Genomic DNA, 15,776 nt, shown 5'->3' with positions numbered 1-15,776 from the left:
AACTAACAATGCATGGTTTTATTTTTAATAACTTGCATTAGCATAGATTTATAAATACTGTAACAAATGTATTGCTCATTGTTAATATGCATTAGCTAATGTTAACTAATAGGATCTGACTGTAAAGTGTTATCCCAAGCATTGAAATACTTGATACCATAGTTTCTTTAAAAAATAATCAGATTTCTTTAATAAAAAGTCTGCGCTCCGAAGCATTAAATATTTAAGTTTAAGTAAAAAAAATAATAATAATTAAAAAAAAAAAAATTCCTAACTGAAATACAGTACATACATTGATTAAATTGGCAGAGGGTTAATTGGACTAAATGATTGGAGAAGTCACAATAACGTCTACATGCATGTACAAAATATATGGAGTGAATTTTAAGTGCATGCCAATTTTAAGTAGGTACACCGAATGTTATGCTGTCATACAGAGCAAGTTTCTCATGTCTTTGTCTATTAAGGGTCTGCTAGTGTCCTTCATCATGTAACTCGTGTGTTTTATTGAGAAGAGCAAATCTTCTCTGTCCAGATGACGGGTCTCGGCTCTCATCGGCGCAACCTTCTACTGCCAGTTTCTTGTTATCATGGCAGCGCGAACTGAGCTTTAAGTTCAACTGCAGGAATGTTTGTGGAACTTGAAGGGGGAGGGAAAAATGTCTCTCTGTATTGGTATTTCCGTCTCACATTTTTAGCCATTTGTTTTCTCCTTCATACATACTGTACAAACTTTATGCAGCACAGATGTTTTGAACAGTGCTGATGCATGCATAAAGCGTTTGTACTGTACACTGTTGCTTGTTCGAGTCAGCGGTGACCTACACAGCAGAAACCGAGAGCCGCCTGACTGCTGCCCGTGTTTGTCTTGGCAATATGACAATATTTCCATACATGTTCTCAGAGATGGCAACAAGAACGATAAAGCCAGAGAAAATCCCTCAGCATTTTAGGATTCTCACACTGGGTTAGATATTGTATGTGGTTACGGTTAGTCCTGCCGTTGAAAGGATCCAGTCAACACAATAATAATGAAAATGATCATAGGAAACCTCTGTAGTCCAATCCGAAAAGGGCATTTATAGCTACTGATATTATTAATAAGGCAAGGTGAGGAAAGACCATTCATATTTCCATCATCTAGAGCTCTTAATTATAAACAAAATGTCCACAAATGCTGCTTGCATCCCAGTCAACTTCCTTAAAGTAAAACCAGATGTGCAGAAGGGGGTCAGCTTAAGTGGAGGACCCAACTGTCCTATATTTTCTATATCACACAATGTTTCATTTTGGGTTGGTGATTACATCCTAACAGGGTACAGTGGGGTTAAAGGCACAACTCACTTTCACTACATATCACTCCAATAATAATGCATGATTACAGAAAAAAATGAAATAAAACAGTTTGTCCACAATCTTTGAAACAACAAACTTGCAGTACCAGTAGACACCATGGTGATAAATGTTTGTTTGAGGGGCTTAAGAGATGCAATTAACTCTACACACTCATAAGTAACTTCTGGAGCAAAATAAAGCTTTCTTCAAACTATCAAATGTAGTAGATTTTGAAAGGCTTTGAGTTCAGCTGAACATACAGGTATACAAGAATACAGTGTCTGAATATGTGTGCTTCTATACTATTTAGAATGTGAAAAACATAAATAGTAGTAAAACTCATAGTATTCGAAAATAGTAGGTGAAAAGTACCGGATAATTGGACATCTACTAGAGTGTGCACTCAACGGACACTTTACAATCCAAAGAGGTCAGTGATTGGCAGTGAAACAACACAACTGGTGCTAGACGTCATGTGACAGTAACAACGTGATTTTATTACTACCCATATTCATATTATATAGAACATACTTAAAAAAAAAAAAAAAACGAAAAAAAAAAAAAAAACTTGATGTAGTTCTACACAGTGAATTCAGATGCAGTGTAAGCATTCGCATCGAAACTGAATTGTACTTTGAGCTTAAAGGTGTTAGGGTTGAGTAGAGTGAGAAAAGCACTTTTGGGGGTCACAGTAAATCTCTTGGCAAGCTGTAAATGAATAATAACACAAACATCTTTATTTTTTATCTTTATAGTCATATCTTCTCTATAAAAAAAACATAAAAAAAAATCTGCAACCAAGTCAAAAGTAATGGAGTATAACAGATGAGTTCTTGATGAAATCAACTCTGGGTAAAAAGGAACCTCAAGTCCCAACCACAACCTGAAGAGGGCGTCCTGCTATGGCACCCGAGGATGAGGGGAGGTCACACAGTAATGGTCACCGACTTTGGGAAACAAAGACAAAAATCCATAAACATACTCTTTAAAACATAACATGATTTATTTTTATACAAAATATAACGCTAATGTCAATAAATAAGTGTCCATAGAAGTCCAAGAGTCACTGACCGGTCTTACTGCTGTATGTCATGGCACTGCAGATCTCGTGCATGACAAAAAGAGAGAATCTCACAGAGCGACCGGTGAGAACGTAAGAAAGTGAGGGAAGACAGACAGCATGGCAAAACCTCGAGGCTGTAGCATGTGAAGTGAGCGCTTGACACTGAATCCAAACATATTGTAACGAAGAGCAGTGGGAGCATTTGATGACGGAGACACATCGGTTACTGACAGATTCACTCCTGCTCCAAACAAAGCTCCTTAGATTGAGACCGTTAGAAGGCTAGATTCATTTTGGCACCTTAAAGACATTTATGTAAACATAAGCAGCTCTAGGTCACAGTCCCTGTCTCCAGTCAAATACAAGTGTGTGAAAGTTTGTCTGATTTGTGCAGCTGTTGAAAGAGTATGAGGGCAACTGCTAGTGAGTGATACAACGGAGTAAAACACTCCTATTATGAATTAACGAAGTTGGCTGCACTGCAAGCATGTGTTGAGATGCATGATATCTTGGTACCATATTGGTTTTCAGTCAATATTAAAGAATGTATATTTAATTGTGTTGCTTATTTCACATATTTTGACATAATATACACTATAAAATATAAGGCCTGAATTTAATGTAATTGAATTGCATATAAAGTTTTCATTAATTTGGATCACTGTTTAACTTATAAACTTAATGTGATGCATATTTGTCAGTCATACATAAATGCATGAGGTAAGAATTATGTAAAAGGTTGTTCTTATCAATAAATTTGTTTCAACATGTTAACTAATTGAATGTTGCTAGCCATATTTTAACCACGTTTCTGCTTTAACTGAATACATTTGATTGTTTGAACAATGAATAAATTAATTCTGATTCTAAACAGTTTTAATTTATTTTGTAAATATGATTATTTAATAATAATAATAATTGGGGCAAATAGTTATTAATAAACTATAGCTTGATAATTTTTTTTTTACTTTTTTAATTTTTTAATTTATTTTTTTTAAGTACAGAAATCTTACCCATTTCATTTATGTATGACTGACAAATATGCATTGTGTCATCCAAATAAATCAAATAAAAAATCGTAAATTTAAGCCTAAGTATTTTTGTGTAGACCGCCTTCATCTAATATTCACTTAAATTTGATCTTTTAAAATACTAATAATCTGTAAAAAAAAAAAAAAAAAAAAAAAAGTGTAAATAATAATAAAATGTAATATTTAGCACACAAATAATGAACATCCATAAATGAATATCCAATTTTATTAACTGTACAGTACATTATAATGTTGTAATGCCTAAATTAACTTAAATAAATTCAGATTTTAGTGTTTAGTGTTTTAACAGCTTACTGTTTCAGGCCAGAATTTTAATATCAGTGCATCCTTATGTATTTCGCTAACTTGAAGCATAAATACTAAATTTGAAAATAATTACACATTTAAATGTTTAAAAGCATTTTTTAAAAAGTTGAAAATTATAACATTCAAATTTAAATTAAATGTTAAATCCAGCTTGCCTTATTTTCATTTTGATTATAATAGGAAAGTTTAAATCTGTTGCATCACACTGGTTGCAAAGTGTACACACTGACAGCGATTTTGAAAGCAAACTGAAGTAGCTTTCAGTGTGAGTTGACAATCTGAGGCAATGTAAGCGACAGCTGAGCCGAGTTCATGTGATCCACTGATACAGTACAGTACAGTGTCCTCTCAATCGCTTTCAGTGTGAATGCAAAGTGCACGTGAAACATTGAGAGGTCCACCAGCAAGCTTCCCTCTTTGAGTGTGTCTTAAAGAGCGGGACGGTGCGTAACTGTGCGTATCCCTGTGTAATTGAGTGTTCACTGTCAAAGGCAGCAATGACATTGACATCTATCTCCCATTCTCTTAAGAATGTTCACTTTGATCACACTCACTCACACACTCACACACACACACACATCTGGCTTAAGTAAGACTGGTCACATCATTTCGGACAATATGAGCAATACTAAATATATGTTCATGTACATATATAACCATATACACAACTATTTTACACATATTCCAAAATGTACATATTCATGCACAACTGATGAAACAAACTAAATAAAATAAAAAAGTGTTTTTTTTTTTTTTTTTTTTGTACTACAGTACATGAAGTTCCTCTAAATTGTCATGTGACACTCGAAATCCCACTTTCAGAGTCCTTAATTCATTATACATTTATTTACTGTACATATAAATATTTACAAAGGACCAAATCCTGAAAGTTCCAGGATGTACCAAGCGGATGTGAATGATTTACCTCATTTCAATGTGAAATGACACATCTGATATTAAGGTTTCTTTGCTCAGACTAAAACAACTGCTTAAGGAAGGAGAACATTTAGAGGAAAAAAAGAAAATCTGTTTTTCAGATCAGCACTGATATAAAAAGCCTAACTCTATAATACAAATTCTTTATTATTGAGGACTCACTCGCACAGTACTGGTTGGTTTCAGATTCACATTATGAAATGTATAAAATATTTCATGATACATAAGTTTCGAGCGGTAGCGCAGCTCACAGTGTTAACATCAGTCCAGCCAGCTCTCTAAAATTCCTATTAATTTCTAAATATGGAGTAAGTTCAGAGTCTGTTGAAGGCATCTGTAAAGAAAATGAGTTTTAGCACGAACACTGAGCATTGAATGTGAATAAATGAAGTGCACTGGACCAGTGAAATCTTTTGAATGGGTTTTACAGCAGCTCATGGCTTCTTTTTGAAAATTTCCTGTACAATACTATAAAACCTGTGCAATGCTTTTCTTATTCGCTAATGCTAATTGCTGACATTTTTTTTTTTTTTGTCATTTGAGAGACATTCTCTTTAAAACGTATGTTGTGTGATAAACTGACAAAAAAAAAAAAAAAAAAAAAAAAAAAAAAAAACTTTGCTGACAGGAAAGAGTTAAATTCAAATGTATCATATGCTATTACTGCAACAACATAAATTGTTATTAAACTACAACAATTTTGCCATGATTTTAGATAGTTTTAGAGGTGGATGCAAGTTTTGACATTTACAAAGATACGGTATTTTCCGTGGAATAACGTGCACTGACCAATAAAGCTAATTTTGATTTCACGTTGACTAAGATCGTCTGCTTTTGCTTAAAGAAAAGGCGGGAACACTGAAAAACGGCTTGCAAAACTGCCTACAGGGGGCGCCAGAGAGACTTGTGAGTTCCACACTCTTCACCCTCCGTCACATTTACACACAGTGAGGCCAGAGAGAGATACAGCGCAATTGAGCACTCACCACTAACAGCTTGCTCGGTATGTCGCGTATGTTCCAGATTCTCTTTCATATATGTACAGGAAAAACGAATCTGGTCACAATTTAACAAAATAAAAAATAAATAACATTTAAAATACTCATTTTAAAATGTGAGTGACCAGTCTAATTAAGACCATGTCATTCTCTCATCTCTCTTATGTTTGTTTCATTTAATATATCTATATAAAATTGGCAGTCCTCCTCTTTTTTTTTTCTTCTCTCTCCTGTGTTACCAATATTGTTGTTTGAAATTAACAGGCCCACATGAAATCTGTACATGCAGAAATATCAAACAGAATAGTTATGCCGTCTTTTATAAAATTCGATGTCCATCTGCCTTTGTTTATTCATTTATTTTGGCCAATTTGATAATGCTTTCAGCTACCAGTATGAGTTTAGTGCTCTCATTTTATCATATTTAAATCCCTTCCTCAGATTTTCCCTTAGGATCAGTGCAGAAAATCTGTAAAATTCCATCTGGGCCTGGAAACTGATTTCCATTCTAAATAATGTGTAAATATTGTTGTACCTATCTGTGTAGCACCTTGAAAAAGTGTCATTCCTCTCTTTACGATGCAGCCAATCACGTCTCGACCCCTCGCCTCAGAGAGCCAATCAGAGCACAGAGACAGTGGACAGGTCAGGGGTCAGGCCCCTCCAGTGTATGTTATTGCAGAGGCCCTCTCAACTCTCTTCAGCTAGAGATGTCAGGAGATAAAAGTAGCATGTTTGCGTAAAAAAAAAAGGAGAAAAAAAAGATGGTTGTGAAAATCAGTAGTTAATGCTGCTGCTGCCACATACACTTGGAATGATGGTACAGAAGAAAAAAAAAACAATAATAATAAAGATCTGAAAAAATGACAACTGCTGTCTTCCTGCATCATTCTGTCCGGTTTCAGGAGAAACACCTCCCAAAAATGAGGAATTCCCGTTAAAATGAAAGCGGAACATGGAATAAGCAAAAAAGAAAAAAAAGTAATCCAACCATGACAACAACAACAAAAAAAAGAGTACTTTCTCCTCGAGTGGTTGTGCAATGTTGAGAAATGGGGAGAAACTGGGTGGAGAGAGTGAGAGAAAGAAAGAGGAGGGAGTCGGGGGTCTATGACTCGGATGAGGAGCGTGAGCCCCCCTGCACCAGTGATCTGTAGACAGAGGAGTTGAGGAATCGTGGGTAAGAGTCTCTGTGCATGAGAGTGTAGATCTGCAGCTGTGCGTCCTCAAATATGTGAGGGGTGGGATCCTGCAACCTCCTGTTGATCACTTCCCTTACACGAGAGTCCAGACTCACCTTAAAGACAGAAAGACAGCATTGTGAATGCCAAGAAACATAGTTAGGATAATATTGATTCAAATGCTAATCAATAGTCATTTTATGATAATGCTCAAGGTTAGGAAGGTCAAAATGTAGAATTATGATTAATGAGTTTTAAAGCCTGGGATAAACAGACTTTTGAAAGGGGCTTTTAATCCTGAGTTGTGAAGGTCTGCTTCGAATTCCATATGCTAGAATCGGTTAACCAATCAGAAACTGAACCACGCTTGCCTTTACTGAAATTTGATGCACGTTGTACAGTTGCAGAATGGATAACAAGCCGTTTTGTTTCAGCAGCTATACAAAAACAAATGTTGGACAGTGACATTTTGACCAACAAATTTCAGTTTCCTCAAAAAATATGATGCAACATAACATAACAGCAACATTGATGATAATAAGAAATGTTTCTTGAGCAGCAAACCAGCACATCAGAATGATTTCTGAATGATCATGTGACACTTAAGACTGGGGTAATGATGCTGAAAATTCAGCTTTGCATCACAAGAATAAATTGCATTTCTAAAATAGATTAAAATAAAAATCAGTTATTTGAAATTGTAACAATATTTCCAAAATTTTACAGTTTTTAATGTATTTGCAATCAAATAAATGCAACACTGGTGAGCAGAAGAGAACAAGCATAAATGTATCTCTTAAAAAAAAAACTATTCTAATCCCAGTTTTGAACGGCAATGTACCTAAAAAAACAATTCTTGGATATATTTTCAAGTTTCAGTCCTATGAATCTCTTAAACTTTATGAAGCCTGTACGCTATTGGACGTGACTATCGCTGACCTCTCTTTCACTTTCTTTCATGACTCTATATAAGGATTCCTTTCATTCTCATACCAGACACTCACAAGTGTACAAGTATTGGAACTAGGAGCTGAGGTCAACATAGAGCTCATCCATCTGAACTTACTGACTCCCACTTTTGCTCTACGGCCCCATTATATAACCGCTTTACAGTAGAGTCCAGCAGGGATCAATTTATAGCTTCCTTTGCTCAACCTTTGCTCCTTTATTTACTTCTAGAAATGATGTTTTCCTCAGCTGCCTCTTGCATGTTGTGGAGTCTGAAGGTGTGAGTTCTGGCTCCGAGGATGAAAAAGCCAAGAGGCACATTCGGCATGTCAACATAATGAATTAAACAGCATACCAGCAGCACATGTGCGCACAGAGAACACTATGATAGTGTGTACAATACATCCACACCCTGCTGTCTCACATCGACAGGAGATAAAACATAAAAAATCGTAATAGAAAGCAGAATCAACCGCCACATATGGTTCTAGATGCCTGCATCTCAGGAAACGAGCCTTATAAAACATTAAGCTTCAATCATACATCTGGCAGAATTCCTTCACGCCTCGTTTCTTTGTCACACAAAATCTTAAATGTTTACTTTCTTAACATTTAGTGGTGTGAAGTTCATGCCAAGCATCCAGATAAATTTAGTGGGGTGAAGTTCATGCCAAGCATCCAAATAAGATTTTTTTTTTTTTTTAAGATAAGGCCCCATTCGCTTCTCATTGGTGAGAATGCAGCCAATCATAGACCTGCACATAGCCTGAAATCTGCATTCCACGGAGGGGAAACAAGACAGAGGTGATAAAGAACAGCTAGCCATCTTTCCGCTGCAGCTACAACTGGTCTTTTTATGGATATAATATTCTGTGCCTTTCTTAGAATAGATTTGCATACGTACATGCATGAAACCTCCTCCTATCCAGATAGAATACAGATATCTGTCTGTATTAAACCTAGTGATTCTCAACCTGTTAAACTTGAAGCCCCCCACCCCCACACTGGTAAACACAATAACTAAAGGTCCGAATCACACGATCAGAATAACTGTCTAAATACTATGCCTGATGAAGTAAAACAGTAAAACTGTCACTGAGGCAGTAGTATTAAAGGGACCTTAGCTGGTCCTAAAAATGCATTTTAGTACCTATATGTACTAATATGTACCATTAAGGTACTACTATGAACATTTCAGGGGTAAATAAGATATGTCAATTTAAGGGTGCTGCTCCAGTGACAAGATGTTGTACCTATAAAAGTATAATATATTAACATTTTTACTGAGATACTGTAGAAGAATTCTCTTCAATAGAAACAAAAAATGTTGAGAGGGGAAAATGAATTTCATTTTATTATCATTATTATATATATATATATATATATATATATATATATATATATATATATATATATATATATATATATATATATATATATATATATATATATATATATATATATATATATATATATATATATATATATATATATATATATATATATATAATTTTTTATTTTGTTGTCCTGCTTTTTTATCAAAAGTACATACATAAGAGGCTTAAAGGCACAGTGTGTAATTGTTTTTGCTGCTAGAGGGCGCATATTAGAAATAAACAAAGACCAGGTAGCGTAGTTTGATGACACCGTGACTGAGTGTGGAATCGTGGGAGAGGTCTTCATCCCTACAGATGATGCAGTCTAATGGGACTCGGGCAAAAATCATGCTCATGGATGAGCTAATGATTTATCAGCATAGTAGAATGAAGCAGGGTAAGGCTGAAAGTTGTCGTAGTGAAACGATTTCGCTGAACGAGCGCTACACACAGCTCGAAAGCAGTGGAGCTTTTATTAGTGTAGTGTAGACTACAGGAGCACTGAGCAGCATAGAGCGCCCTCTCGTGGCTGTAGACGGTAATGTTTTCTCTCGGTTCATTTCTCTTGGTTCATGTCAAATTAATTTTGATAAATAAGTCGCACCTGACTATATGTCGCAGGACCATCCAAACATAAAAAAAAAAATAGTCCGGAAAATATGGTAGCACTGTTCTAGTGGTTTTGGACATTTTACATATTGTGCCTTTAACAGTATTTTCAGATGATGCACTCTCTCACAGTTGTGCTTATAGGACAAAACCTTGATTATAAAGACAGCGAAGAAGTTTACTCTGAACCATTGTGCTACTTCACACTGTCATTATGTGTGTGTGTGTTGATTAAGGTGTGTGTGTGTTCGTGTCTGTGTATCAGTACCTCTTTGGGCGAGAGGATAGAGATGTAGTCTTCATAGATCAAACGAGTCTTCTCCTCGATGGCACTCTTGTTGATCTCATTCCTCAGGTCCTCGCAGGCCAGCCAGAAGAGCATGTTCTCCTCGCTGTACTCCGTCCGCAGGAACTCACGGAACTTGTTCCGTCCTGCTGGGTTCTTCATCAGCTTATCGAAAGACTGCGCCCACTGTTTAATATCTTCTATCGTCGGTTTGGGGCTGATAGAGAGAGACAGAGAGAGAGAGAGAGAGAGAGAGAGAGAGAGAGAGAGAGATAAATTAGGTACGTTTACATTCCTAACAAACATACAGTAATAGTCCATGATTACTTGGTTGAGAGAAACAGCTCAACCCTCATGATGAAAACAGTATCTCATGTATGTGTGTGTTCTCACCAAGGTTCACATGGAAAGGGCTCCAGCCTTGTCTCCTGGGCTTTCCTCCGCTCACGCTTGTCATCTTCACTCCTAACAGTGAGACTAGAAGGTGGTAAAATGGCATTGAGAAATAACAGCAGTGCCTGAACAAAACAAAAAAATCTAGACACACACGCAACATTCTCACATGCAATATGAAAGGCCCTTCAACTTCATGTTCAGGTGAATTCACTCAATTTGAATTTTGTAAAAGAACTGGTTTATAAGATTTGTTCGGGACTTTGATGGACTACTTTGCTAATTTCTTAACTGACCTAGTGTTGGCTGCAGATAAAATTGTAATTGTTGGTGATTTTAATCCATGTACTGTAGATAATGAAATAGATGCACTGGGATCAGCATTTATAGACACTCTAAACTCTATTGGGGTTAGACAACACGTGTCAGGAACTACTCATTTTCATAATCATACTTTAGATCTAACACTATCACATGGAATTGATGTTAATGGTATTAAAATTGAAAGATTTTAAAATCTTCCTTATTACTTATGAAGCCCTGAATGGTTTATCTCCTCAGTACTTGAGCAAGCTCTTATCGCATTATAGTTCTTCACATCCTTTGCAATCTCAAAACTCTGGCCATTTGATAATATTTAGAACCTAATATAGTCCGTTTTATTCTTATTTCAAGGTCACCGTAGTCACCCAGATCTAGTCCATATCCAGATCAGATGGTCATTGCAGCCACCATGATCCAACCCGTATCCAGTCCAGATGGTGGATCAGCACCTAGAGGCGACCTCTATAGCCCCGAATGTCATTGGAGACCATGTCAACTAGATGAGTCCCTGAGACAGATCCCATTTGAAGACCTTGTTGGCCATTGGTACAACGCCATGAGAACCAGACGAGTCCTTTGCGCAATCTGGCGTGCGTTGCAACCTGGAATTAAACCACACCATGCGGGTTTGGTCTGGCAAGGGGAGAATTGGCCCACTGACTGAGCCTGGTTTCTCTCAAAGTTTTTCTTCTCCATTTCTATTACTGATGGAGTCTTGGTTCCTTGCCACTGTTGCTTTTGGCTTGCTAGCTTAGTTGGGGAACAGTTTTTGGCAACATTGTTGACTTGACTGCACAGTCACTATTTGAAGATAAATGAACTGAGCTGGACGGTGACATCACTGATTCAACAATGAATTGACTTTAACTGATAAACGGACTGCTTTCTATTGTCCTCTTGTATTATCAGCACATATTTTTCCTGTTTAACACTATAAAGCTACTTTGACACTATCTGTATTGTATAAAGTGCTATATAAATAAAGGTGACTGGACTTGACTTAAAAAAATAAAATAAAATCTGAATCAGTTGGACAATTCTGGTCATGCTGTATGGTTTTCATTCACCAGAAATAACCAGTTTATAAAAGGCATTCATTTGGAAACTGTTTGGACTACATTAGTTGCACTGCATGGCTTTGAAATCTTTAAAGACAACTGTTCATAATTTGTTCACAAATCAAAAAGAACTTGTTCATATACGTCATTCATTCGGGAATCGTTTGGACCACACTGATTAAAAAGCTTTGAATCACAAATTATTATTTTTTTTTTCTGAAATATCTACGGAATGAGCTATATTAATGAAATCCTGTCATTAAGAAGTCATGAGAGTTTGGATCTCAGTGGTCACTGTAAATAGCTGTGTGCAGCAGGTGTGTTTGAAGAATGAGTGTGAGTGTATAAGTGTGTGAAAGATGTGTGGGTGTGAATATGCCTTCCGTTTCCTCCAGGGCTTCTGGTGTAACGAGAGCAAACTTAACCACATTTACTCTCCTGACTCATAGTACACTTGAATTTCACTCATCCAGAGAAGCGCACACACACTTACACAGCAATTAACGTGTGTGTATGCTCACAGAAGCATGTACTCACCTGTACTCATAAGCATACCATATTTCACACTGAAAAACATTTCATTTACACGCATATAAAAATAACTGAGTGTTGTGTTGAGGGATCTTGATATAACCGTAGGAGGGAGCGCTTCATAGCATATTCAACTCAATGTGGCATATTTGCGAGTGAAACTGAATATCCAGACGCAAATAACACAGGATTGATTTTGTCCTCAGGGATTTGATTGTATCATAAAAAGTAGGCTATTATATTATTGCATTTAGGAAATTGTATTACAGTTTGATGACAAAAAAACAAACATTTTAATCTTTAGGATAACATGCAATGACGAATTGTGCACCATAAAACAAGGAAGATGTTTTAAGAAAGTAAACAAGGTCTATTATTAGTTATTGTTGACTTTAAATAGAAATCAAACACACATATTATTACTCGATTCAGTTTTTCATTACCATTTTCTTTCTTTGTGTTTATTGCTTTTTAAGACCCGTATTTAAATAGCTTTGCATGTAAATAAGTAGGAGTGAATTGCACATTTAATTCATTCATTACATTACCCTTTCTAACAATAATAATAATAATAATAATAATAATAATAATAATAATAATAATAATAATAATAATAATAATAATAATAATAATAATAATTTATGAATCAATAAATCAATTCTGATGATTGTATTCAGGCTTCCATATTCATTTGGGAAGATTATCATAATAAACACAAATTTTAGCTGATCACAAAGCTTGTTTTCTGCAGTAATCCAAAAGCGAATAGAAGAAACCCATGAAGTTTTTGCAGAGAATAAAAGTGACACTAACTCATCACTGCAGTGCTCTTTATGGAGGTGAATATAATCACAGTGAAGGATTGGTGGAATGTAACTCTAGCAGTGGAGATGAGTGGAATGTACCATGTGGAGACAGAGACAGGTGAGTGGGTCGTACCATGAGCAGCTACAGCAGCAGCACCAGCAGAAGCAGCAGGTGTTGGGTTTCTGTGTGGACGAGGGATGCTGGGCGCGACTGGGGGACGGCTCGCTCCGCGTCATCGGAGACTCGCGGTCTGCCGGGACAGGCCCTGTGTACTGATACACATTAGAGTAAATACCCACCCACTCACGGACACACACACACACACACACACACACAGGAAATCCTCTACATCTGGTGACTTGAGTTTGGAAATTAACATGCACATGGTCATGAGGACCTAATCAGTCCCTCTAAACAACCCCACACGGTCATAATCCTCTGACAAACATACAAATATTAGCTTCCACCAGCAATCCATCCTTGAAGGGGGCAAAGACTCAACCTGTCACTTAACGCAGCCAATCAGAATGAAGACTGGAGATTATCAGTGAGCATGGGCCCTGATCGAACCAATCACATTTCAGATGTGACGGAGCTAGTGAGTGGCGATAATGAATTGGAGCATGTAAAAGAGACCCAGGGACAGAGTCTATTAGACCATTATGCGATATGGGAGTAGCTTGATTGTTGTCAACACAAGTGCAAACAGAAACTGACTGGAATAACCAGAGAGGAACTCAAATAAACAAATGTATCAACCAACCACTGTATAAGAATTCTTCTTCGATTACTTTATGGGCAATTGTGGTTCATGAACTTTTAGAAAAGAAACACACTTTTCACTCCCATGAGATGAATCTGTCCACTTACACACTGCACATCAGAGAAGAACGGTCTTTTTTTCTGAAAGTCATGAAAATCCCCACCTTATCTTAACTGATTTATTGAGTTTAACAGCATTCAGTGGCATAAATTACATTTTACGGTTTGATAGGAGTAAAATTTGGGTGACGCCTCAAAAGTATTGAGTTACAAATAAAATGAAGGTTTCATATAACAATTTCCATTGAGTTTACCCAGTCAAATCACTCGTGGTTCAATGGCTTAAATCTTTCAACTGGAAGATGTTTTTTTTTTTTTTTTTGTTTTTTTTTTTTTATAATAATAATAATTCCTATGAGACTATTAGTAATTTATGTCCTAAGATAATTTTTTGGTGAAAATTACAATTTATACACAGAAAAGCTAGGACTGTTGTTAATTTTGTAGAAGCTGATGTGATATTTAGGTGTTTCTTAATATCAATATCTAAAATATATAAAAGTAATTTAACAATTTAACAAAAAGACACTTTGACCAGAAATGGGCATTCCGATAAATGACTTATCTGTGTTTTTACAAACTAAGTGACGAGTCAATGATTTTCTCTGGTAATCAATAGCATGATCCAGTATTGAACCTGGAACATTCCTTTAAAGTGGAACAGGGAGTGGGGTGTTGTGTTTAAACTCCCCTCTCCTCCCCCAAATGACCTTCTCAATTCAAAGGTTATTTTTAATTCGCTAAAAGGCCTAGGCCATAATTCTTTTCCAATTACATTTGGGCCAGCTGTCTTAAATAGAGAGGCCCTGTCCTACTGCATACCAAACATCTCTAATGCCATCACAACAGACACACAATCATACATGTGTGTATGTGTTTGTTGATGTAGGGAAAGAAAAATCACACAGCATTATAACAAAAGGCTTTTGTGTTGTTTAATGACAACTTCAGAGTAAACGGGTCATATTCAGATGCATGTGTTTTAAAATCCAATCTTCCATACACACAGACAGACAACTGCTCCACAGTCTCAGGAACTTCCACAGTCTCTTGCATATCCAACAACAAACCCCTGAGTGTCTATGGATTGAAATGAGCGCCTGTCTGCAAGTGAGGAAAGGTTGGTCGCTGTAATGAGGAAACGCAAGTTAAAAAGGCAAGAGGAAGCATGCGTGAGGGTGACAGGGAAGTAGTGCTTTACACCCACAATAGCAGTACAATATGGCGGAATGTGTCCCTCTCCTTGTGAGTCTGCCTTCATGGAAAAAAACAGGGAGTACAGAGCCTTTTATGGGGTTTTGAGGCCAGTCATTCTCTCGTGATGGCTGCAAGAACATTTTCTTAGTATAAAGAATGTTTTAATAATCAGAAGAAACTATTCCCACTTTAAAGAATGCTTTGTAAAATGGAAATTATGGATTTTAAAGATTCTTCATGGAACCAGCGATGCCAATAAAGAACCTTTATTTTGTAAAGTATGTAATGCTTCATCCACACCAGTAGGTGTCAGTATAAAACATTAAAGATAAGTGACTGAATATTATGAAGAACCGAATATTTTTTCAGAATAATTTTAATGCTGGCAAACAACTCATAAATGGTAGTAGAATCATAATGAAAAGGAAGCAGCGACATGTCTTTTTTGCTACATAGTGACGTAAATCGAAGTGTAATGGATAAACAAATTAAGAAAAACATAATAATAGTTGGAGAAGGCACTTCAATCGTTCAATCCAATGGTTGTTGATTGG

The 15,776-nt window shown here is 36.3% G+C and overlaps 1 protein-coding gene across 4 annotated transcripts in view; it reads right to left on the bottom strand.

Annotated features, from left to right (window-relative positions):
- The window catches only part of LOC113100315 (regulator of G-protein signaling 20-like), a 36,086-nt gene continuing 20,310 nt past the window's right edge, over positions 1–15,776 (bottom strand). For 3 of the 4 annotated variants that reach the window (XM_026265103.1, XM_026265105.1, XM_026265106.1), the window contains 4 exons: positions 13,336–13,475; positions 10,484–10,567; positions 10,073–10,307; positions 1–6,987 (listed from right to left, as the gene is read on the bottom strand). In XM_026265103.1, coding sequence (XP_026120888.1) covers positions 6,799–6,987; positions 10,073–10,307; positions 10,484–10,567; positions 13,336–13,475 — 648 coding nt within the window. In that variant the 3' untranslated portion in view covers positions 1–6,798. The remainder of the gene's footprint in view (positions 6,988–10,072; positions 10,308–10,483; positions 10,568–13,335; positions 13,476–15,776) is intronic. The other variant, XM_026265104.1, reaches the window with a different exon arrangement.

The sequence above is a fragment of the Carassius auratus genome, unplaced genomic scaffold (assembly GCF_003368295.1).
Source record: "Carassius auratus strain Wakin unplaced genomic scaffold, ASM336829v1 scaf_tig00217245, whole genome shotgun sequence".
Taxonomy (NCBI): domain Eukaryota; kingdom Metazoa; phylum Chordata; class Actinopteri; order Cypriniformes; family Cyprinidae; genus Carassius; species Carassius auratus.
The sequence above is the reverse complement of the archived record's forward strand: the minus strand, read 5'-3'. Positions and strand labels throughout refer to the sequence as shown.